This window comes from Gossypium arboreum, chromosome 3 (genome assembly GCF_025698485.1).
Source record: "Gossypium arboreum isolate Shixiya-1 chromosome 3, ASM2569848v2, whole genome shotgun sequence".
In the NCBI taxonomy this organism is placed as follows: domain Eukaryota; kingdom Viridiplantae; phylum Streptophyta; class Magnoliopsida; order Malvales; family Malvaceae; genus Gossypium; species Gossypium arboreum.
Window position 1 is genome coordinate 126,133,113 of NC_069072.1, and position 11,839 is coordinate 126,144,951.

The 11,839-nt window shown below is 37.0% G+C and overlaps 1 protein-coding gene across 1 annotated transcript; it reads right to left on the reverse strand.

Moving 5' to 3' along the window:
- Nucleotides 1-333: 333 nt before the first annotated feature.
- Nucleotides 334-3,188, reverse strand: LOC108475019 (uncharacterized). Its single transcript, XM_053026315.1, has 5 exons — nucleotides 2,590-3,188; nucleotides 1,706-2,490; nucleotides 1,172-1,580; nucleotides 685-820; nucleotides 334-588 (listed from the first exon to the last, which is right to left on the reverse strand). Exons 1-5 carry the CDS (start codon nucleotides 3,186-3,188, stop codon nucleotides 334-336), a joined length of 2,184 nt encoding a protein of 727 aa, XP_052882275.1.
- Nucleotides 3,189-11,839: the final 8,651 nt, after the last annotated feature.

Below are 11,839 nucleotides of genomic sequence, written 5' to 3' on the forward strand. Positions count from 1 at the left end.
AAAGACTACAGGAAGATCCTCCGCAGTCCAATTGTTCAGAGAGCTCCCGGTTCATAAGGGGAATACCTCAAGGTTTTCTTGTCCAAACCACTCATTATGTACAACATTGATTTGATGACTCTCTTTTACTAGCAACCCTCCTGACTTAAAGGTTTTGGATATAGGTGGGAATGTCATCAGTTCCTACTCTACTTCTCCTCCGTTCAAACGCGCCTTCCTTCTTGCTTGACGCTTTTCCATCTCCTGTCTCTTTCGTTTATGGTCTGGCTTAAAACCCAAACCAAAGCGATCCTTCTTCTCCGTCAATTTTGGGACTTGAATCCCTCCTTACAACTATTTTCCTAGTCCTTTTCCTGGCAATGCTCCTTTCCCCATCATTATTTGCAGGGCCATCCTTGTTGCTCTAGACATCCTGGGAACTGGCACCTCACTTCCCTCCGAAATGAAGGTAGCATTAACAATTTCCAAGGAACAAAAAGAACACTCAATAGCCTCCTCATTTGTCTCCACATAAGGAGGCTTACTAGTGACGGCTGCTATGATGTCCTCCTCTGCATTGATGGTTATCAAGCGTCCATCCGTTACCAACTTCAATTTTTGGTGCAGTGAAGAAGGCACCGCTCCTGTCGAGTGTATCCATGGCCTCCTCAACAAACAATTATAGGAGGGCTTGATATCCATTACCAGGAAGTCAACTTCATACGTATTTGGTCCAATCTCCAAAGAGATGTCAATTCGTCCCATTACTTTCCTTTTAGTTCCGTCAAAGGCTCTTACCACATTATGACACGTCTTCATGTGCGAACTGTCAATGGGTAATCTGTTCAATGTGGATAATGGAAGGACGTTCAAAGCGGACCCATTATCAACGAGTACACTTGGAAGCGTGTATCCTTTGCAACGAGTGGTGATGTGCAAAGCCTTAGTTGACCCTATGCCCTCAGGTGGAATTTCATCATCATTGAAGTAGATGAAATTATCAGCATTAATGTTATTTATCAACCGGTCCAACTTATTGATAGATATATCATGAGTGACATATGTCTCATTGAGTACCTTTAACAACGCTTCTCGATGCACTTCAGAGCTTAGTAGTGAGGCTAAAACCGATATGCGTGCTGGTTGCTTACGCAACTGCTCGACCACACTATACTCACTATGCTTAAGGAACTTTAGAAATTCCTTAGCTTCCTCCTCCCTCACTGGCTCGTTAACAGATACTTCACTCTTTTTCTCAATTTCAACATTCTTGGGTTTTGTGGGCTCCACTCTGACGTCCCCCATATCATAACGCTTCCCACTCCGCGTATGGGAACCTTCATCTCGTACATCCTTAGATGCGCTGGCTATGCTTCCTTCTCCCGGCACCGTCACGCTACAGTCATAACTCCATGGTACTTTTTTGCTATCCTTGTAAGGGAAAAGAGTAGGTGTATGGATAATAACCTTGGGCGCTGCTGATGTCCCCATTTTATTTTTCCCCATTTCATTATTCCCTGACAGGGAGATAATGATCCTTGGTCTACCGGTTCTTTGCTGTTCATTTTCCAGCACACAAACTTGCTTTTCATTAGAGTTACCTTCATAAACCTATGGCCCTTTGTTGTCTATGAAGCCTTGCACCAAGGTCTTGAATTCCTCGCAATCTTCATGGAGCTCACCGTAGTCCCACGTTTTTCTTTCGTATTTTTAGAGGTTAACATACCTCTCTTCATCATCTCCTCCCAGATTACCCTCATAGGCATCCTTATGTCATCAACATTTTTCTTTTCCCTTTTTTCAACGGCTTCACCAATGGCATTTACTCCCTGATTGTCATGGTTCGGCAAAGGATTCTCAGTATTTGGGGTACTCTCAAATTTCAAAACCCCATTCTTGATTAACCTCTCTACGACTTTCTTGAATCCAGTACAATTCTTGATTGAGTGCCCCGATATTCCAGCATGATACTCACATCTGGCATTTACATCATACCATTTAGGATACGGAGGTTGTAATGGTTTTAAGTGGAAAGGGGCTATAGCATGCGCATCATATAGATTTTGATAGAGCTCCCTATACGTCACAGGTATAGGTGTAAATTGCATCCTCTCATGCCTAATGTTGGATTCCTGCTTTTGGGAGTCTTGTTGCCCAACGGTGGCTACTTTGGGCTGGCTAACTGTGGCTGCTTTTGAATTGAAACCACTTGTATTGTTTACCTCATTGTCTTTTCTTCTTGGGGCTGATCTTTTGACTACTTCCCCCTCAATTCTTCCTCCTCTTATGGCATTCTCTATCATTTCTCCTGCCATAACTATGTCCGCAAAACTTTTAGTAGTGCTTCCAATCATATGAGTAATAAATGAGGCTTTCAGAGTATTAATAAATAACATAGTGGTCTCCTTTTCCAACAATGGTGGTTGAACCTGCATTGCTACCTCTCTCCACCTCTGTGCACATTGCCTAAAATTCTCATTAGGCTTCTTCTCTATGTTTTGCAGGGTAATCCTGTCAGGGGTCATATCTGTTACATGATTGTACTGTTGCATGAAGGCTTGTGCAAGATCCCTCCATGAACTTATTCTAGCCCGGCTCAACTGATTGTACCATCTGGTTGCCGCTCCTATCAAACTATCCTGAAAACAATGGATCAATAGCTGATCATTGTTTACATACCCCGTCATCCTTCTACAAAACATTGTGATGTGGGCCTCTGGGAAAGTAGTACCATTGTACTTTTCAAATTCTGGCGTTTTGAATTTGTGAGGTAGCACTAGGTTTGGGACTAGACTTAAATCCTTGGCATCAACCCCGTGATTATTGCCAGTGCCTTCCAAAGCCTTGAACTTTTCTTCTAACCATCTGCAGCGTTCATCCAATTGCCTTGCAGCTTCGGTCTTCAAATCCTCCTTTTCCACCATATCTAGATCGGGAACAAGAGGATTAGTAAGATTGTCACCCATATTAAGTCCTGAACCAATCAGGAAATTCACATGGACACCAGCATCAATTGGCCCATGCTGAGGCCTCACAGTAGTAGATGGCCTTCTAGGAGGTGCCTCAGTTTGCAATGATACATGCGGTGGTGTAAAACCTGGAGGAGGACCCTTATTTTCCTCTTCAGTGATGGCCATAGGAGCCTTTCCTTTATCAGTAGCCCTCAGTAACTGAGCCATTTCGGCCATTATATTCCTCTGAGCTTCCATCATTTATTCCCTCATCTCATTCTGCATCTTAGCCAACTGCTCTTGCAACTGGTCTTGCATATCCTTTTGCAACTGCTCAAACTGTTGATCCATGTTCTTAGGTTTAGTGCGAGTGCCGTAAGGATGTGTAATTTCTAGTTTTCTTTTCTACCTTTATAAAGAAACTTTAACTAATTAGGGTCTTTCTATAACCTTAAATGCATATGATATGATGTAATGCAAATGTATGAATGCAGCAAAGGCATCAATCTCGATTCAATCTCATTTAGAAAACTTTATTTAGAAAAAGAATATCTTTACATATAAATGGATTACAAGTATGCTTTCACCCTAATGCCCAAAGTTTTAACTCTATCTAATAAAAGGGCTAACTCTCTTCCTATGTCTGACGACGACCCACACATCATACTCAATACTTCGGCTCGTATAGCCAAGTCTTGCACATATTCAGCGACCTCTCGAATCTGAGCTATGGCTTCTTCCATGACATGATCTCTTTCTCTAATCTGCCCTCTAGACTGATGAAGCTCTCCCTTTAGATAGTCTCCTTGCGTCTCGAGTTGCTCGATCTGAAGTTTACCTTCCTGCAATGCTGCTTCCAAATCTTCAACTTTACTCTTTAGCTCTTTTAACTTGATCGTAGAATCATGGTTGCGATGCCAACGAAGGGATCTTCCAAGCTCAGTTACTTTAGACTTCAACCCTTTATTCTCTTCTTCTAATGCCAAATTCCACGATTGCATCTCCTGAAACTTCTTCTCCCAGTACTCAGCTCTAACCTTTAATTCTTGGACCTCTTTCTGCAACTGATCTGAAGACCCTCCTACTTTCGCTCTTCTCAAGGATACCTATGCCTTCTTGTAGTGTTCCTTCAAGTCATCTCTATCCTCTTCAATCTTCCTCTTTTCCTTTCTTTCTTTTTCGACTTCCATCCTCTGTACATCGATATCTAAACTCAAGTACATCTTTTCTTCTTCAAGTTTTACTATCCTTTTCTCGAGCTCCAGATTTTTTCTCTCAACTTCTTGCTTCATAATTTCTAACTCTGAGGGCATCACTTGCAGATATTCCTCCATCGATTGGGCTCCTTCCATATTTGGCTCAAGAATGTTATCATTGCTCCTTCTTCCTCTCCATTCAACATATTCTAGAGTCGTAGCAGGGCTAATAGCTACTCCTTTCAACCGGCACGTCTTGTTCCAAGCATGAAATTCCCATCATGGAACATTTACCTAACCCATTATCATGGAACATTTACCTAACCTATTATCATGAAACATTTACCTAACCCATTATCATGGAACATTTACCTAACCCATTATTAATTTGTACCATGAATTATGGATATCAAGTGCTCATATTGTCTACAACAACATGATGGCTGGCCACTTCATGTAAAATGGGAGGTTTGTCATGCAAATCCTCCTATTTTGCACTCCTATTTATTTGGCCACTTCAATTTAGCCTATAGCATTTTCAAACATTTTTCACATAGGTCCTATTTCATAATTTCACTCACAAATGACAAAATTAAAGCATGAAATTTTGCCAACATTCATAGAATTCCCGAAAATTGGGGCGTTACAGTTTAAATGTTCAAGATTTGAATCCAAATCATATGAATCAGCCATAGAATTGGGGATCTTGTTTTCAAGCCGTCATAAACTAGTGAAGGTAAGTGGTAATTTTCCACTTCAGATATGAAGTTTTGGTTAAAAATTTGTTGCATGGCCGAACCCTATAGGGGCTTTAGGGGCCTTATTTTTTATGAATAATTTCTATTGTGTATAGATCTAAGCGTGTCTTGATCAGACTTAAGTCCTAGGAGCTACGAATTTAAGTTAGGGCTTTGTGTTTACACTCATCAGGTGTGGCTCTTCCCCAAGTTTAAATAACCTAAAACTTAAATAAATATAGTTAAATAATGTCATTTGATTATTGATATTGGTTTGGCAGAATGGCCTAAATGTATATAAATGAGGTGTCGAGCAAGGTACGTAATTAAATTGAAAGCCTGATTGTTAAATGTCCTATTTGGGTGATGAAATTTTGAATGGAATGTGTGTATAGCATGCTGAATTTTGTATTACTGTTTGATGTGCATGTGAATTTTCCATGACTAAAATTGTGTTATGTACGTAGTTATGTTACATACCATGTATGACATTGACTGTATTAAGAGCATGTACACATGCCACTAATTCTGTTAGTTGAAAGTATGTAAGGTATACCTCGATACTATTTATCAGAAAGTATGATAAGCATGCCATTGTACTGAACTATTATTGTCGAAACCATTTCAAATCGAGTTTTGGAAAATGGGAATTGATTTTAAAAAACATGAAAACGGGAGTCGCCACCAATCTTTTTAGGTGTGATTGGATCACCTTTAAAATATTTTGTTTTAAAATTATTAGTTTTGGTCTACGAAATTAGAAAATGGGTTCGGGAGCCGGTTACGTACGAGGAAGGATTAGCACCCTCGTAACGCCCAAAAATTGGTACCTAATTGATTATCAAATGTCTTTAATGTCAGAAATTTAAAAAAATTTTAAGATATAATCCTCTTTAAAATATTTTGATTTTGAAAATTTGGGTTCACTTGTATCAAAGTATTGACACTAAGTTAGCCCCCTTTTTGAAATCCCTATCTCGAAACGACAAAATGCTACATCCAAGAAGTTAGGACATATCGCTTATGGTCCCAAGACAATCGCTACGTTTTGAAAACCTTTAAAACTTAGAAGGATACTTGACTATTCGAACTTAACGAGAAGAGTCGCAACCCAATAAGTTAGGGCACTACTTTTTCAAAACTTCCAAACACCAAGCATTGCCTTTATATTTTCCGAAAATTTTGGAGCCTTGTCTTTTAAAGATGATGCGTAGGGAATTGTATTACATTATAAATCATACATAGTAACATATTATTGTAGTTGGTAAATAAACGTGCATTTAAACAAAATGATGGCAATGATATAAAGAACGTACATTAGATTCATACATATAAAATTGCAAATATTAATAATATACATACAAAGATATATAGCATGTATTGAGAACGAATAAAAAGATATATAAACATATGAAATAATTCTTAAATGATGCGTGATATTAAATCAAACATAATCAAATAATGCATGATATACAAATAGAATAAATGTAATGTCAATATGCATATAATTATAATGAAAAATTTAACACATACATGATACATACAGTACCAAACATATAGAAGAACTAATAAAAAAATGATTGATTGCTAACAAAATATACATGCAATTAAAAACAAGACATTTCATATCAATAGTGTTTAATATATAATATAATAACATAGTAACAAGAATAATAGAATAATAATTATATAATAATATATTGGTTTGAAAGTATGTAAGAGATTTCATAATATAACAATATTAGTTTAAAATGAAATAATATATGTATAGCAAATAAAAAAATGAAATGTGTATATAATGTGAGTTAAAAATATGATATAATAAAAATAATTTACATTTTTAAAAATAATATATATATATATATATATATATAAAATAATATAATTTGTATAATTGGTAATATGTGATATATAATATATATAAAAAATAATAAGTAATATAAAAATAAAACCTAATAAATGCTATATAATAAGATATAAATATATGTATATGTAAACAATGTATAATAAATAAAAGTTTTTATAAATATATAAATGGTATTTTAGTAATAATATAAGTATATTTTTATAATAAATAAATTATATAAAGAAAATAAAATGAAAAGAAAGGGTTAAAATTGAATTTAAATAAAATTACAAGGCTAATTTGTAAAATAGTAAAAATTTTGAATTTAATCAAAACATAAATTGAAAGTCGAGGACTCATTGGGTAATTTAAACCCTAATCCCAAAACGATCGTGTTACAGAGAATGAAATTTAAAGGTCGTTTAGGACTAAATCAAAACAAATATAAAAGCCCAGGGCCCAAATTAAAATAAAAATAAATAAAATTAAAAGGATTGAAAATGTAGGGGGACCGATTAGAAGATTATCCCAATAATAGAAAACACGCGGATCATTTTCGGGTAATCGGGTCAACACGCAAATCCTAAGGTCTTAAACGTCGTCGTTTTAAGCTTATCAGATTAAGCTAAAACGGTGTCGTTTTATTATGGCTATATAAGCCAAAACTAAGGCTTAAAAATCATTTTGGATATCGTTTTTAAAAAAAAAGATAGAATCTTCTGAAGAGGACTAGGGGCTGGCCATCGGAGTTCCGTGGAACCTCCGTCCACTGGTTCCCACGCTACCACGCCACCGCAGTGCACCAGTGGTCGAGGGCTAAAACCCTTCCTTTTCCAAAGATGATACAGGTAACTTTCTTTCCTTTTTTTAAAACTCAACAATCTCTGCTTAGAGTGATTTGTATATGCATGCTAAAATAAGAACAAGGTACAAATAAATCACCTTTTAGGGACCGTTTGTATTTCTCTGAATGAATGTCAGTATATTTTCCTTATTCTCCTAAAAAATCCGCCCTTATTACATTGGTTTTTCGGGCTTTTATAGCCACTATTTATTACAAAAATTGGGAAAGAAATCTTTGATTTCTTTCTATTTCTTGCTCACTGTATCTTTGACCTTGATTCGCTGAGATACTTTTTAGTTTCCTTTTTCTTGCTCTTCGTATCTGCTGTGTTTCCTTTTCTTGCAGGTATCCCAATGATCTCAGCGTTAACGGTGGTGCCAAGGCTAGAAGGGAGGCCTGAGATTGCAGTGCTTGGACGGTCACGAGAGGGACGGACGCATTGATGGTGCGTCAGTATGCATTGATGGCCTCGATCTGGGGAGTTGCACCGACGCTCCCCGAAGCTTCCAGAAACTGTTGCGGCGCGAGGGGAAAGAGCTAGGGTTGAAAACCCTAGCTGATAATTTTGGGTTTTTGGGCCAAGGTTGTAATTGTAATGGGTCAAGGGTGTAAACGGGTTAAGGGATAGTTTAAAGGGTATTTGGGCTACTGAGTGTAGGTTTTAACTTTTGGGCTGTAAAGGAACTTTTTAACAAATAAATATTTATTTATTTTAATTTTGGTTTTGGGTTTCAATGCCCGGTCAAATTTGGGTTATTACAGCTGCCCCTCTTTGCTTATTGCTGTGTAACAGGAATCAAACAAAGACTCATAGAAAGACCCAATTTGACCGGCTTTATCAAATAATGGAATTCAATTTTATGACTACTATGTTGATATCTTTGATCTGCTCCCCGCCGACCATAGAGATGTCGAATCTGCTTCTTCGATCAGTTTGAGTCTGTTTTGAGAACATTCGAGAGTCATATCTGTTACGTCCTCGATTTGTTCCTTGTAAGTACAAGGATGCCAAATCATCTTGGATCTACTTCAGTATAAACATCTGAAGGTTAGATTTGCTACATTTGAGAACTTTTGAGAGTCAAATCTGCTATGTCCTCGATTTGTCCCTTGTAAGCACAAGGATGCCAAACCATCTTGGATCTGCTTCAGTATAAACATCTGAAGGTTAGATCTGCTATATCTGAGAACGTCTGAGAATCAAATCTGCTATGTCCTCGATTTGTCCCTTGTAAGCACAAGGATGCCAAACCCTCTTGAGTTTGTTTAATAACATTTGAGAGTCATATCTGCAATGTCCTCGATTTGTTCCTTGTAAACACAAGAATACCAAATCATCTTGGATCTGCTTCAGTATAAATATCTGAAGGTTAGATCTGCTACATTTGAGAACTTTTGAGAGTCATATCTGCTATGTCCTCGATTTGTTCCTTGTAAACACAAGAATACCAAATCATCTTGGATTTGCTTCAGTATAAACATCTGAAGGTTAGATTTGCTATATTTGAGAATGTCTGAGAGTCAAATCTGCTATATCCTCGATTTGTTTCTTGTAAACACAAGAAAACCAAATCATCTTGGATCTGCTTCAGCATAAAAGTCTGAAGTCTAGATCTGCTGTCTTCAATTTGTTTCCCATAAGCACAGGGCTGCCATGTTGAAATCTTTGATCTTTATGACCTGTAAGATGAGTATGTGCCTATGCCTAAGTATGCTATGATTGAAATGAGTCGAATGTCCTTAACATGTTATGATGCAAAGTGTTGTGAATATGACCCCTATCTCGGGTGTCATTATTCATTCCTTCATTTGTCTTTCTCAAAATTTCAGCTTGTAGGCCTTCATCCAATGCTATGATCTACTGAGGATGTCTGTAAGAATTGAATCATCCATTTCTTTTTGGATTGGAAGAAAGAAATCCCTCGAGTTCCTTCATCCCTTACTTACGAAAATTTCTCAAACAATTGTCCTATTTTAGTTTCTTGCATTATCTAGAAATTCCAAAGTAATGTGCAAAACTTCGTTTGTGAAAATTTTAGTTCATCTATCATTATTTCAATGCAACATTCTTTAAAAATATCAGAAGGTGAGTAAATCTTTGAGAATAATTGGATTCGAATTGTTAACAGTACAAAGGAAATAAGTCTGATAGCATATCTTTAAGAAGAAATAGAATCTAAAGATAGCAGACAGGATAAAAATCAGATGCTCTAAATATCGCCGCTTGAGCATCTATACATTAGCTCCCCGAAGCCCTCTTTTTTTTTGTTCGACATGTGTTTAAAAGATCCAAAGTACTTTGTTGATGCCCCAATGTACACTGTGCCTCACTCTCTGTCAAGTCAAATATAGCAAGGTTGCTGTGTGCCCTTCAAAATTTGAGCTGCCCTTTCGGGTTTTCAACTCAAAATCCCTTTGGTCACAAGGTGCCCTTTGTGGGTTTTCACCTTGGCCTCTCCATTTTTTTAAAAAAAAATTCAAGGCGCCCTTTGCGGGTTTTCACCTTGGATTCTTTTCGCTTTTAGACAAAGTACTTTTTGACTGAGTCTAAGTTCGCCGGATTGGGTAGGCTCTTTCCATCCATTTCTGTCAAAATCAATGCACCACCAGAAAAAGCCTTCTTCACGACGTATGGCCCCTCCCAATTTGGCATCCATTTTCCTCTAAAGTCCTTCTGAATGGGGAGGATTTTCTTTAGCACAAGGTCCCCCTCATGGAATTCCCTTGGACGAACCTTTTTTATCGTAAGCTCGCATCATACGCTTCTGGTACATCTGACCATGTCGGATAGCCTTCAACCTCTTTTCCTCAATCAAGTTTAGCTGGTCATATCGAGACTGAACCCATTGAGCTTCATCTAACTTTATCTCTGTTAAAATTCGGAGAGAAGGTATTTCCACTTCAATAGGTAAAACTGCTTCCATCCCGTAAACTAATGAGAATGGAGTTACCCCAGTAGAAGTTCTAACAGATGTTCGATAAGCCAAGAGTGCAAACAGTAACTTTTCATGCCAATCCTTATAAGTCTCAGTCATCTTTCCCACTATTTTCTTAATGTTCTTATTGGCAGCCTCCACTGCCCCATTGATCTTTGGACGATAGGGTGAAGAGTTGTGATGCTTGATTTTGAATTGGTCGCAAACCTCTGCTATCATTTTGTTGTTCAAATTCAATGCGTTGTCGGATATGATCTTTCCTTCTTCAAAAATCGACTTACAGCTGACTTGGTAACATTTTCATAAGAAGTAGATTCTACCCATTTTGTAAAGTAGTCAATCACTACGAAAATAAACCGATGTCCATTTGAAGCTTTCGGCGATATTGGTCGATGACATCCATGCCCCACATGGAAAATGGCCATGGAGACGTCATGACATGTAAAGGTGAGGGTGGTATATGAATTTTGTCCCCATAAATCTGACACTTATGGCATTTTTTGGCATAATTGATACAGTCTCCTTCCATAGTTGTAATATCCTGAATTAGGGCTTAATCGGAATAATGGTTTCGTGACCACAAATCTGAGATAGAAATAATTATTTTATAATTATTTTGATGATTATGATATGATTGCATGATTGTGTGAAAATTTCGTGATGAAATTCTATGCCAAAAGTGCTTAAATTGAAAGTAGGGACTAAATCGAATAAGTTGCCAAACTTGCATTCTAGAAGTTTTTAGTATGAAATTGTTTTGGAATATTAATGAGGAGGTCTTAAATAGCAATTTGACCAATTTTAAGTTCATGGACAAAATTAGGACATGGAAGCAATTTTTGGAAAGTTTAGTAGTAAGGGTATTTTGGTCATTTAGTTATTAAAATGAATTAAAAACAAAATGAAAAGCCAATTTTTGTCCATCTTCTTCATTAGGCCGAAATTTCAAGGGTTCTCCATAGCTAAGGTTTGTTTCAAGCTTCCAAGCTCCATAGTAAGTGATTCCAAGCCCCGTTTTTAATGTTCTTTACGTTTTTGGAATCCCGGTAGCTCGATTAAGTTTATGTTAGCAATAATTCAACCTAGGGTTTATATTTGGAAAAATACCTATAGGTGAAATTTGTGTATTTTGATGTTTTATGATAGAATATGAGGTTTTAAATTATGTTAGACAACTTGTGCTACTCGGTTTTGAGTGAAAACGAGTAAAAGGGCTTAATCGGTAAAAATACCTAATAGTTACAAGGATATGTTAGAGAGAGAATTTGATGTTGCCATAGAAGGGAAAAGTGATCAGCATGTTATAAAACATAAGAATAAGGAATAAAGTTTAATTCCCGAGCCTAGGGG

Excerpts from the sequence above, each read along its gene's own strand:
- LOC108475019 (XM_053026315.1), bottom strand. The coding sequence starts at position 3,188 with ATGGAAGCTCAGAGGAATATAATGGCCGAAATGGCTCAGTTACTGAGG. Across the intron at positions 2,491-2,589 it reads ATAGGAGCGGCAACCAGATG|GATTACCCTGCAAAACATAG; the intron begins GTACAATCAGTT and ends GACCCCTGACAG. Across the intron at positions 589-684 it reads CGTATGAAGTTGACTTCCTG|TTGGTAACGGATGGACGCTT; the intron begins GTAATGGATATC and ends CAAAAATTGAAG.